This window comes from Hyperolius riggenbachi, chromosome 8 (genome assembly GCF_040937935.1).
Source record: "Hyperolius riggenbachi isolate aHypRig1 chromosome 8, aHypRig1.pri, whole genome shotgun sequence".
Lineage (NCBI taxonomy): Eukaryota > Metazoa > Chordata > Amphibia > Anura > Hyperoliidae > Hyperolius > Hyperolius riggenbachi.
The window spans coordinates 126,679,522-126,693,492 of NC_090653.1; the positions used below are offsets into that span (position 1 = coordinate 126,679,522).

A 13,971-nucleotide genomic window follows, 5' to 3' on the forward strand; every position below is an offset into this window, starting at 1 on the left:
CTGTCCCTCAGAGGGGCTCACAATCTAATCCCTAACATAGTAACATAGTCATATGTTGATTATAGTCTAAGGCCCGGTTCACATTAGCGGTCGCCGTCCGGAATCGCCGTGCCGGAGCCGGACCGCATGCAGAACGGACGGAACGGACGCTCGGCATAGCAATGAAAGCCTATGCGTCCGTTCACATGCGTCCGTTTCGTCCGGACCGGATCCGGACCGGATCCGGACTCCGGCATAAGACCCAACATGCGCTATTTTTTGGTCCGGCTCCTCCGGCAGCCGTATCCGGAGCGGAGCCGGATTGCATCATCCGGCCAATACAAACCAATGAGAACCGGACAGCGCACAACACACTTTCTAAAAATCCGGATGTTCTACCCCACTTCCTATGCGTATTGTAACGGCGATTTTGGATGGGGACACATGGGCAAGCATTTTGGAGTGGAGCAGCAGTGACTTTAAACGTGCTGGAGATGTTGGCAGTATGTCGGAGGTGGAGGTGAGTGCTAAACAGCGGAGGGCCTGATTCCACAGGTCCATCTTCTGCTGACCTCCCAGACCCCAACATTTTTATTCGGTTTCTACTATCTTTTGCCAAACGGATCCGAATCGCATCCTGATGAACACCTGATGCAACCTGACCGGATCCGGATCGGATCCGGATCAGAACCGTACGGTTCCGGTCCGGATCCGGTCAGGTCATCCGGTCCGTTTGGCAGGGAACCGCAAGTGTGAACCGGCCCTAAGGCCAATTTTTGGTGGAAGACTATCAACTTAACTGTATGTTTTAGGAGAGGTCCTGTGCACTAAATTTGAAGATACCTGGGTTTATTAACACTGACATCCCATGACCAGTCTGGTGCAGAGAACAAATGATCATTACATGTGTGTGTGCCTTTTAAGAGGTAAGGAAGTTGGAGAGTATAACAGATACATCTAATGTAATGTATCTACTATATACCTTTCATCATATTTGCACCTACCAACTTTGTAGTGTACACAGCCTTCCAGATCTCCGACAGAGACCCATCCTTGTCTTTTTTCTACCTCTGGATCATTGCGAAGAATTTTATTTCTCAGCCAGGATAAGTAGTATACCCTCAGCTTATTCTTTTTGCCTTTAGTGAAAACAAAACAAAACAAGATAACTTAGAATAATTATCAATTTACTCCTAGCGATGATTGTAATCTGCTTATTACGATCACATGAAATTTCTTGTAAATTTTTGCAATTACAGCCATACCTAATTAAGATTTAGACATTCAACTGATTTAGTGTAATCAATTTGTAATGTTTGCCTAATTTCGTGCCGACTTTAGAGGTAAATAGCAAAGACCCCTTACATGCTATCATCACCAAAATTGCTAGGTATGTTAATGAGAGAAATAGAAACAAGACAAACATTTTTTTTTTCAAAACGACCTTGTAGTTTTTGAGAAAATCGATTTTAAATATGCTAAGAAAAAATGTTTTTTAAACGCATAAAAAAGACAGTTTAAAAATCATTTTACCTTTGCATTTTCTAACTGGTTCCGGACCGACGCAGTTTGAATCTAAGTCCAGCAGGTGGTGCTGCCACTCTGACTGGATGTAGATTCAATGTCCTGGTAAATGACGCATCCCCGCTGTTACTGCCAATACCGCCGATCTTGCCAGTCTGAACCCAACGCAATTCGCTCGCTCTGCCGTCTATAAGACAGCAGAGCTCTGTAAGCAGGTCAGGAGCTGCTTTCATTGGCTCCTGGCCGATTGATCACGGAGAGCCAATCACAATGGCTCCCATTGATAGACAGCGTGAGAAGCCAATGAAAGTGGCTCCTGGCCGTCTGTCAGCACTCTGCCGTCATAGAGATGGCAGAGAGAGGAGCCTGCGGAGATGGGGCTGCATCGTGACCGGCAATAGCGGACAGTATGTGCGGCAATTCGTCGGGATGCGGCATTTTACCGTACCAGCAGTCTTTGGTCCTTAAGGGGGCAGAGACTGCTAGTACGGAAGTGGTTAAAATCATTTTTCTGGAAAGGTACAAGGTCTTTTTCAAAAAGATAATTTTTTTGTCTTGTTCCCACCCTTCTCATATGTAGCAATTTTGGTGATGATAGCATGTATGGTGGCTTTGCTATTAAGCGCTAAATTCGGCACAAAAACTACGCAAACATTAATGAAATTCCAATTTTACCCGAAATTTTGCATGGTGATCATAATTGTGAATTACGAAGCAAAATTATGATAATGCAAAATTTGTGCACACAACTATTTACTTTTATTCACAGTTTGAAGAGGCTATCACCATAATGTAACTGTTCTTTATATCCATTTGATACGGTAAGCATGTGAAAAGTACGCTTAACATTTCTATTGAATCTGTCGTTGGTAGGTTTAATAGCCAATAATCAATAGTAAAAGGTTTGCATGAAATCAATCTTATACATATATAGAAAACACTTCATCTTAAAATGCAAACTCTAAAATAAAAAATGCTGTTAGCATGTATCAGAAAAGGCAATACGTGATCAGTATGTATGAAAATCCTTAGCAAGGCACACTTATGAAATACAATTATGCAGCCAAAGAGTCTGATATATCTGCACCTCTAAATCCTAAACAATGCATACACCAAACAATGCATTTCAATGTTTACCTGAAATAGTGATCAGAATATTTAATCCTTCTAGAACATCCATTTGATAAAATCGTCTTCTACTAATAAGGGAATAAACTCTTCCTTGCCCGCTCCTGTCCAGCAGCCATAGGCCGTGTTCAGTTCCTACCAATAAGTTCACACCTGGATAAGAAAGATAAGAAAGACACAAATATTTTTTATTACATGATAAACAACACAAGGTGATCACTTGACTTTAAAACCTATATTTGGAGACTTCATCTATTAGAGATGTTTTAGGACATCTGAATGGGGACAATATTGTCAATTTCTTTGAAAGGCTGGTTCAAACCCATCTGAAGCACCACGCTACCCTCCTGTATACTCTACAATTTGCTCTACTCTACAATAGGGCAAACAGGTCCATAGAGGACACTCTTAATATCAGCCTGGTGTACATCACAAAACATCTCGACAGACCCGACACCTATGGCAAGATCCTCCTCCTAGACTTCTGTTCTGCTTTTAACGCCGTTTGCCCAAAGCATCCTGCACGACAACATTGTACAACTCAGCATTGATCTCACTCTATGGGCTTGATTCACAAAGTCGTGCAAACTGTTTAGCACGGGTGTGCTAAACAGTTAGCATGTGAAGTGCCGTTCGCTAACTTTTGCGCGCGCAAAGTGCTCCGATTCGCGCGATCGCGGATTTTTGTGCGCACAAACTGCTGCGATTCGCGCGATCGTGGACTTTTGCGCATGCAATTTGCCGTGATTCGTGGAAAATTGCGCGCGCAAAAGTCCGCGAACGGCACTTCACATGCTAACTGTTTAGCACACCCGTGCTAAACAGTTTGCACGGCTTTGTGAATCAAGCCTTATGTGCTTGGACCAAAAACTTCCTCACCAACAGGACACAGGTAGTTAGCCTCGGCAGCTGCTCCTCCCCGTGCAAGAGTCACAAACACAGGTGCCCCACTTAAGGTGTGTACTGTCCCCGATTGTCTGCCAACTCTGTCAAGTTTATCAAGTTTGCAGATGAAACCACCATCCTTGGCCTTATCTGCGATATCTGGGAGCATGCATAGCGCAGCGAGAGCGAGCAGATCTGCAAGTTGTGCTAGAATAACAAGCTCCTCCTAAACACAGCAAAAACTGTTGAACTGACCATGGAGTTTAGAAGATCATCGGGTCACTCTTGCTATTGCTAAAACCTCCTCCACACATCTATAATGAGGTCCAGGGACAACAGGATAATGCACGACCCATCCCACCCCAGCAGTCATTTCTTCAACATATATTGGTTATCTTTTTTCACAAGTACTTGTAGGGCAAAAAGGTGTTTGAGAAAAACATATATCGAGCAATTTATGTAACCTAACAAAACTCACCCCAGAGAGCTGCACAAAGGATCTCAGAATTAAATTTCTTCTTATACTTGCGAATCTCAGGGCTGTCACTCTGAGGTCGAATATTTGTTGGATTAACATTGACAACTGATCCTTTCCTTGCATTTTCTCTTCGAAAAGGTTCCACTTTTACACTGCTAGCTATATTAAAAACAGACAAGGATACATTACAAAAAAAATGTCTTCAGCTTGGGAATTTGCACAACTGTAGCCTCATAATTCCTATCATTAAAGAAACCACATATCATTTTGCTTTACTGAGTGTTGCAGTGACTTGTCTGCAGCTCATATCATCAGTATATTACCAGTTCATTATTGTAGAACTAGTAGACCTAAGCTCATTTAAAAACGGGCTCTAGGTCTGTGTTGGAACCCTGCCTCCCCTGTGACCACCACCGCACAGTCAGCATGCATGCGTGTGCCTGCCCTGCTCGCACCTCTCGCACACACTCCTGCCGCACGCCCGGCTGGCCCCTGGTCCGTCCTGCTCCTGTGCCACGGCTGTCCGTGTGGCACATGCGCAGTAGCGCAGTAGCGCAAAGCACAGACACAAACACACAGGGATGCAGAAGCACGGGGCTATTATTATATAGGATGAAGTCCACTTCTCATATGTATGGTTGTATTGACATACAGTACTGCACTGAGGGCCCGTTCTCACTGGGTTGATTAGCTGGTGATTCTCGCTAATTGCTGAGGCGCTAGCACTTTTCAAAGTGCTAGCACAATAATAACCTTATGGCAGTGATCTCACTGCCGCAAATCGCGGGTGTTTCGCGATTAGCTGCAATCGCAAAATGTGTTCCCTGCAGCATTTTGCCGTGATTCAGGAGCGATTGCGATACAGTACTTATAAAGTTGCTGATCGCAATCGTGAATCGTGAGAGTGTACAGTGATTTTACGACGCAAAAAAAAAACGGGTAAAATCACCCGTGCTTTTAAGTGTGAATGGGCCCTTAGGACAGCAGGAAAAGGTATCTGCCAGCAAGGGTCTATTCACACTATGCATGTTGCAGTGCACTATAACACAAATTATAATCACATGACAATGCAATGCAATGTTCCCAGAATCGTTGCATTCACATGTGCGTATTGCAAGCCGAGCTGTATGGTTTTATTATTATTTAGTATTTATATAGTGCTGACATATTCCGCAGCATGTTTACAGATTATATAGTCTTGTTACTAACTGTCCCTCAGAGGGGTTCACAATCGAATCCCTACCACAGTCATATTGTCCAGTGTAGTCTAATGCTGGGCATACACGGCTCGATTTTGCTGCTCGATTTCGCGCCCGATCGTTTTGCCCTCTCGATTCTGCAGGCGATTATCTTATCTTCCGCTCGTTTTTCTTAGCTTTTCCCATTATCCTCCATGCAGAATCGAGCGGCGAAATGATCGGGCCAGAGATCGGACATGTCGGAAATTGTCTATCGAGCCACCTAAATAGCTCAGAATCGAGCCGTGTATTCCCAGCATTAGGCCAATTTTAGGGGAAGCCAATTAACTTTTCTGTAATTGCAGGACTGTACAACACACATTACACCTGTGTTAAAAATGAATTATGTCATGGTATTGTGCATCGTTTTGTGTGTTATCAGTAGACACTGCTTCTGAAGTTCATGGAGATGTGCCGCATGCGCATAGCAACAGATTCAGTGTGAACTGAATTATAAACCTTGACAACAAAGCAAGTTCCAGTTCAACAGGAACTGTAATCTACACGGGCTGGATTGGCCCTTTGAAGGAGCTTATCAGATTCTGCGACTGTTAATTAATTAAAGCAAATCTGAAGTGACAAATTCAGGTAAGGCTCTTGATACCATAGAGCCTTCCCGATCCTTGGTCCATTTTGTAATTCCTGCATCCTCCTAATATTTAACATTAAATCTACTTTGTAAAGGACCACTATCACGAAAAATTTTAACATTTTAAATACAGGTAAACATAGACAAATAAGAAGTATGTTTCTTCCAGGGAAAAATGAGACATAAATTACTTTTCTCCTATGTTGCTATCACTTACAGTAGGTAGTAGAAATCTGACAGAACCGACAGGTTTTGTACTAGCCCATCTCCTCATCGGGGATTCTCAGCAAGGCTTTAATTATTTAAAAAGACATTTCCTGAAAAGGATTTATACAGTGATGCTGGCCAGTCACCCTGCTCGCTGCACACTTTTTTGGCAGTTGGACGGAGCAACTGCCGCTCACTAAATGCTTTTGATTATAAAGAAAACCCTGAGAATGAGGTGATGGGCTAGTCCAAAACCTGATGGTTCTGTTAGATTTCTACTAATTGCTGTAAGTGACAGCAACATAGGAGAAAAGTAAAATATGGTTCATTTTACTCTGGAATAAACGTATTTGTTATTAGCAATAGTGGTCTTTTAAGCTTTTAAACATAAAACAAAACTGTTGATACTTATACACATGACCAAGCAACTAATATAAAAGTCTGGTGTTGACATTTATAGTTTCAGATGTATAACATATACTCACAGAGGCTGGTGGGACTTGTTGGAGGAGAGCACTGGAGAAGCCTGGGATCAATGAATGCACTGAATGATGTTGTGGAAGATGAGCTCGTTTTTGGTTGTGAGCTTGGATCATTTGGTGTCTAAAAATGACGACATTAATGATAAAGGCAAATAAGGAATAAAAATGATCATAAGTAGTTATGTGAGCTAAATTGGTTTACCATTGTTTGCAACCATTCTCCTTTAGCCTATACAGAACATCAATATAACAGTTACTATTTCAAGTTTATAAAACTACACTTGAATGGTAATATTACTTTCCTTTATTTTTATTGTTTAAATGTTGCAGTTTTTGCAACATAAAAAAAGAAAATATGTGCTGTATCAGTTGATATCTCTTCAGAAAACTCTAGCTAAAGGGTTTTCAAGACTCGGATAAAACAGAGAAAGCCTTAAAAGGAGAACTAAAGTGAGAGGTTTATGGAGGCTGCCATTTTTTTACTTTTGCAATACCAGTTGCCTGGCAGCCCTTCTAATCTATTTGGCTGTAGTAGTGTCTGAATAACACAGGTAACAAGCATGCAGCTAATCTGATATGCTGCATGCTTGTTCAGGGTCAATGGCTAAAGAGGCAGAGGATCAGCAGGTCTGCCAGGCAACTGATATTGCCTAAAAGGAAATAAATATGAAAGCTTCCATATCCTTCTCAATTCAGTTGTCCTTTAAAAACCTCTGTCATTTTTGAGGATGGAAATGATACGTCTTTGTAAAGGATGACCTCTGTCATTTTGTTATTGTTGTCCATGTCACTGCTGAGACATTTGCCATCACTCGCCAATCCAGTGACAAAGCACAAAAGTGAGGTAAATTCCAAACTTACTGGAGCGTGGGTTGGGGGTAGATCTAAAGTGGGGCACCATCTACTAATATCATATCTACTCCTAATATCTAGCATAGTAGGAGTAGAGCTTTTAAACATAAAATAAAGCTCTGGGATATCTAAAAAAAAGTCTTTAGGAGTAGGAGGATAGATACTTATACACATGACCAAGCAACTAATGAAGACAAGGGCCACTAAGATCTCACGCAACCCCTCCCACTCATGTAACCGATTCTTTGAGCTCCTCCCATCAGGTCGCCATTATAGGACCACCAGGTGCAGGAGCACCTTCTTCCTTCATGCTGTCCTCCTGCTGAACTCTAGCCCTCCCCGTCAGGACCACCCCCTGCAGCAATCCTATCACTTAAGACAGTAAAGACTCTACTGCGCTCGCTCTGGCTCTCCAAGCACCACACAGACGCAGCACACTTTTTTTAGCTCACTCTTAACAATTCTGAAGTGTAATATTGCCTGCCCAATTATATTCCTCACAATGTTGTAAAGGATTGTCCGCATGCACTATTGCCTATTTCAATTGTTATTCTGATTTTTTTGTATTGTTGTTTTGTTTTTGTTTGCCAATGTTTGTCTTTTCTGTTGCCAATGTCATGTGTACCACAATCTATTCCGGGTACAACAACCATTGTACTCTGTGAGTTCTGCAATGACTCCAATTAAAGGTGAAGCATGTATATTTTTTTTGTATATGTATACATAATAAGAAGTAATTTCAAATCGCCTGGCGATTCACATGAGCGACTTCCGGCGCCCGTTCACATTGTCTACCGCAGGGAACATACTGTGCCACGGATTGAGATGAATGGGAACATTCATCTCAATGTGTTTACCATTGACTTGTCAATTGCGCAAGCACCGCAGTCGATCAAATTTTTCAATGTATGTAGCTTCTAGCATCAACTGCATTTGCAGCTCTGTATCCCCGAAGGGGCTAAAAGTGCATAACGTTGCCTCTGTAACAGAAAAGCATTTGACGTTGACACAACGAGCTACGGGCAGTCACCGGACTGAACCGGCTATAATGGAGACACGGGGAGGTCTAAAAGCAACAACAAGAGTTTAATCCTGTCCTCACTTTATCTATAAGTAGAAAAAAATAACAGATACTAGAATAAAAAAAAAAGGTGATAAAAAAAAGGTGATAAAAAAAGGTGAAAGTACAATCTGCCTTTTGTTCATATATAATGTGTAATATAAAAACAGCAAACACTTGTCAGCGTTTCATCTGAATAAGCTGACAGGACCACAGATAAGCTCTGGATGTCACACAGTGTTTACTCCTCATGAAGTGTGTGAAAAATATATTCCATCAAAGTGCATAAGGTGACCTCCATGAGGCACGAAACAAGCCATCACTCTCGCTCCCTCCCTCGCTTCTGTTTGGGAGAACAAGAAGGACACGACATAAAACAAAATGATTTTACCTGATCATTTAAAGATCTGTTTGCAGGTCTGAGACTTTTTTGAGGGGTTTTGTGCTGATTTGCAGAAGTCTCTGAAGGATGACTCTGTTGAAGGAGATCAGGCAGCAGATAATTTTGATTGCCGGGGCTCCGGAGTCCTTGATTGCTGCCACCAATTTGCTGTTCAGCTGCCTGTTAGCACATAATGCAGCAGATTGAAATATAAACTAACCAGAAAACCTTCTGTGGGTGAGAGATAAATCTGTCATTTCACAAAAAGGAAAGTTAGCTGTGGCAAAGACAAATGTCAGAGCGGACTACTAGTTTCTTCTGTTGTAAAGTGGCTTTTTTTTTAATAGCTACAGCATAAAATGCTGTTTTCTGCAGCCAGCTATAAAGATAATGTAAAATATAAAAATGAAAAAAAAAATAGCAAACCCTTCATATGCCATCATTGTAGAAAAGCAAAGCAAGATAGAGAACCTCACAAAGTGGGGGAAAAATATTTTGTGCTCCAGGTTATTGAGATGAAGGGTGATTTGGGGAAATGTGCCACTACCATACAGTCACCTATAGAGATCACTCTTCCATACTACAGACAGCATTTTATCATGGTAGCTATGGGGCTACTTTATACAGACAGGTGCAGCAGAACTCGGAGCAAATATGGAGCAGTTGCCTACAGCAATCAATCAGGTTTCCTTTTATTCAAAGAAAAAAAATATTCTAATTGGTTGTTCTGGGCAACTGCTCCACTTTTGCTCCAGTTTTTCTTTGTATCCATCATTGTAGATCAGCCCCAATGGGTTGGATTGATTAATAGAGATGCAGCAGCTGCACATCTAGGTCTCCTGCTAATTGTTAAGCAGCTGGAATACTAACAGCTTGGTTTGGGACATCTATAGCTTTAACTAGAAATGTTTAATAGTTCCCAGAAGGGGCCTTCTCTGTAACAGCCAAAAAGCAAAACTGTCCCTAAAACATACTTCAAAATGTGACACTATGCTGAAGTCACAGGTGTACTTACCACAGTATGGCCCCGATTCTTGAAAGGCCAATAAAACGGATGCTCGCACACATCACATGTCAATTTTATCGACGTTCACGCAAGCAGCGTAAATTGGACATTTTACATAATGTACACTAATGTGCATTGACAGTATAACACATCACATGTGTTTGTACAACCAGCGTTATGTTACTCATGCAAACTACATTCAAATTAATGTGTGCTATGTAAACATGCAAATTTTATAGGCCTTTTAGGAATGAAGAGCTATATTACTAATATTACTTTCTTCCATAGGGGATTTCTACAACTTTTAGTTTTTTGTTTGTTTACATGGGCTCAGCCATCTTGCTTGTCAAGTTAGACTAGCAAATTAGCAACATCCTGTCCATTCTCTCTGCTTCTCTATTCTCCTTGGAAGGCTTTGGAAGTACTTCAGTCTCCGAGCAATTCCGAAGACGAGTGGCTCCGTACTGTGCATATGCAAGTCCGCGCTCACGTGTGCACAGTATGGAGCTGCTTGTCTTCAGAAGTGTTTGGAGATTGATTTCTTCAGAAGCCTTTAGAGGTGACCCGAAGTCTTGTTCAAAGCCGGATTTATAACTCTTTCCACCCTTAGGCCACTTATGTTGGAGGTCCCATGTGTAGCAGTGCCCTTCCATTGCATGTACAGCCCCCTCTTCCATGTATAACATCTACAGTAGGTACTGCAGCCTCTCTTTAATGTCCAACTTCTTTGGGCATCAGCTTCAGTTTTCATGTGTTGCTCCCCATTTGCAACCTTCTCTTTTATATATAGTAACCCCTATTTTATGTCCAGGTGCCCCCCTGGACTGCTGCCGCACAGGGCCGGGCCATTGTGACCTTTACAAAAATCCGGCCATGGTCTTCTTCGACATTAAAGTCAGATTGCTGCAACAGGGGCCTGGCGGTGGAAAAGGTGATGCAGAGAGGAGCGGCAAGGATCTAAAAGATCTAGATCTCTTCTTAGGTGAGTATGCAACTTTTTTTATGTGGCTACAGGTTTCCTTTAAGTATATTAGCTAGCTAAGCCAGATAGTCAGTTTGAGTATTTTCAGCTCCAAATTATCCATTTGATTCATTTTACCCCAAAAGCGGTGGTACCCTATTGGCCTGTTAGACTCACGGGACTGTCCCAGAAGCAAGAGAGAGAATGGTGATCTTATTCATACTGTATGTTGTGGAATGGTCCACGACTTTGTAGATATTGGTTGGGTGTCCTCGATGTAGTGGATAGGCTGTATCAAACGACTCAGTCTGTCTACTGGGATAGTTTGATGATGGAAGTATATCCAATCATGTTAAACTGGCCATTCTGAGGTCTGAGGTCCCTCTTTATAGCTAAAAAATTAATCTTGCAATGTTGGAAACAGGAAACTCCCCCTATGTTAATGATGTGGGTGGGGCAAATAAATGCTGCCTTAAAACCTGAAAAACGACTCTATGTCCATAGTGGTGCCCTGGGGAAGTTTGAGAAGATTTGGAGTAACTGGTTATCTGCGCTTGACTATGTAGACCAAGAATTGATCAGGGATCAGATTCTTTCTAATATCGGGGTTTGTAGGAGAGGGGTAGCAGTGCAAGGGGGTGGGCTCTTTCAGAATAAGGATGTAAAATACTTTTTTTTTCTTAGACCCTTGCACTATCAAATTACCGCATGGCCCAAAATCAAGTATTTCAGCAAGCATGACCGCGAAGTGCCCCCTGGCAAAAGGCACCCGTCTCAGAAGTGGCTATAAGCAGAGCCGCCTGATACATTTCAAAGCAATAGCACGTGCAGGGGCACCCGCACCAAAAGACATTGCAAGGCCCAAAACCAAGCGTCCCAGCATGCATAACCACCAAGCACACCCTGGCAAAAGGCACCAATCCCTGAAGAGACCGCAGGCAAAGCCCCCCCCCCCCCCATACATCCAAATCGACAGACAGCATAATGCCCAAAATCAAGTATCCCATCATGCATGACCGCAAGGAGTACCCGTCCCAAAAGTGGCCGCAGGCAGAGCCTCCCGACACATCCAGAGCGACGGCACATGCAAGAGCCCCCACACCATCAGCAACTACAATCAGCAACTGCAATCAATGAGTGCCCCCCCCTCCCCCAAGATCAGCAATCACCTCATCCTGCACAACCACTATCAAAAACGAGACCATGTCCGTCCTCGCGATCAAGACAACTTTCAACAGAAAGCACCACACACACACACACACACACACACACACACACACACACACACACACACACACACACACACACACACACACACACACAACCAGCACCGTTCACACCCAGAATCAGTTGTCTCGCCGGAGAACACTGTAAGTAGAAAAGAAATCCCAGAGGGAAAGGTGTAGAGTTGTATATAATAGCTAATTAACACTACCCTAAAAATAGTATGGCTAGCATTTAAATTTCTCAGAACAGAAATTGTACAGCTTTATCCATCTATTTTGTTTGTTGATAACAGTCATTGGGGACTCAGGGGATGTGAGTATTCTATCTCTACGAGCTCATTAAATCTGGTCAGCCAACTTCATATTGCAGGGCTAAAGTTAGTACCCCAGTGTTCAATAATTAGTTTCTTACCAATCAAGGTCAAAAACATTAATTGGTCCATAGATAGCTCAGTAGTGGTTTGCAGGCCCTGACCAAAGATTGCCTTTATTTCATTCATGCAGAGGTCTAGGTCTGTGTTTACTCTTAGGAAAACCTCAACATTTTTCCAGAACGTTTTCAGTGCGCCTGACTGCACATTGTTATACCAGCAGTCACTGCAACCTTTTCACTGCACCTGTGTGACTGCACATTTTTATACCAGCAGTCACTGCATATCTTTCACTGCACCTGTGTGACTGCACATTGTATTATACCAGCAGTCAGTGTATACCTTTCACTGCATCTGTGTGACTGCACATTGTATTAGTCAAGTCAGTGCATACCTTTCACTTCAACCCCCCCCCCCCCAATATGGTCGTGCTGTTGTGATTTCATGACGGCACATGCCATCAACCCCCAATATTGTCAGGACGTAGTTGACTATTTAACCACTTGAGGACCGTGGGCTTTACACCCCTTAGGGACCAGCCACTTTTTTTCCATTCAGACCACTGCAGCTTTCACGGTTTATTGCTCGCTCATACAACCTACCACCTAAATGAATTTTGGCTTCTTTTCTTGTCACTAATAAAGCTTTCTTTTGGTGCTATTTGATTGCTGCTGCGATTTTTACTTTTTATTATATTTATCAAAAAAGACATGAATTTTGGCAAAAAAATGATTTTTTTAACTTTCTGTGCTGACATTTTTCAAATAAAGTAAAATTTCTGTATACATGCAGCGCGAAAAATGTGGACAAACATGTTTTTGATAAAAAAAAACCCCATTCAGTGTATATTTATTAGTTAGGGTAAAAGGTATAGCGTTTACAAACTATGGTGCAAAAAGTGAATTTTCCCATTTTCAAGCATCTATGACTTTTCTGACCCCCTGTCATGTTTCATGAGGGGCTAGAATTCCAGGATAGTATAAATAACCCCCAAATGACCCCATTTTGGAAAGAAGACAGCCCAAAGTATTCACTGAGAGGCATAGTGAGTTCATAGAAGATATTATTTTTGGTCACAAGTAAGCGGAAAATGACACTTTGTGACAAAAAAAAAAAAGTTTCCATTTCTTCTAACTTGCGACAAAAAAAAATGAAACCTGCCACGGACTCACTATGCCCCTCTCTGAATACCTTGAAGTGTCTACTTTCCAAAATGGGGTTATTTGTGGGGTGTGTTTACTGTTCTGGCATTTTGGGGGGTGCCTAATTGTAAGCACCCCTGTAAAGCCTAAAGGTGCTCATTGGACTTTGGACCCCTTAGCGCAGTTAGGCTGCAAAAAAGTGCCACACATGTGGTATTGCCGTACTCAGGAGAAGTAGTACAATGTGTTTTGAGGTGTATTTTTACACATACCCATGCTGGGTGGGAGAAATATCTCTGTAAATGACAATTTTTTAATTTTTTTTACACACAATTGTCCATTTACAGAGAGATTTCTCCCACCCAGCATGGGTATGTGTAAAAATACACCCCAAAACACATTGTACTACTTCTCCCGAATACGGCGATACCACATGTGTGGCACGTTTTTGCACCCTAACT

General features: G+C 42.2%; 1 protein-coding gene across 6 annotated transcripts in view; it reads right to left on the reverse strand.

Annotated features, from left to right (window-relative positions):
- NRK (Nik related kinase) overlaps window positions 1–13,971 on the reverse strand; it is a 506,445-nt gene that overhangs the window by 72,440 nt on the left and 420,034 nt on the right. For all 6 annotated transcript variants that reach the window (XM_068251057.1, XM_068251059.1, XM_068251055.1 and 3 more), the window contains 5 exons: window positions 8,814–8,984; window positions 6,514–6,631; window positions 3,995–4,153; window positions 2,641–2,784; window positions 984–1,118 (listed from right to left, as the gene is read on the reverse strand). In XM_068251057.1, coding sequence (XP_068107158.1) covers window positions 984–1,118; window positions 2,641–2,784; window positions 3,995–4,153; window positions 6,514–6,631; window positions 8,814–8,984 — 727 coding nt within the window. The remainder of the gene's footprint in view (window positions 1–983; window positions 1,119–2,640; window positions 2,785–3,994; window positions 4,154–6,513; window positions 6,632–8,813; window positions 8,985–13,971) is intronic.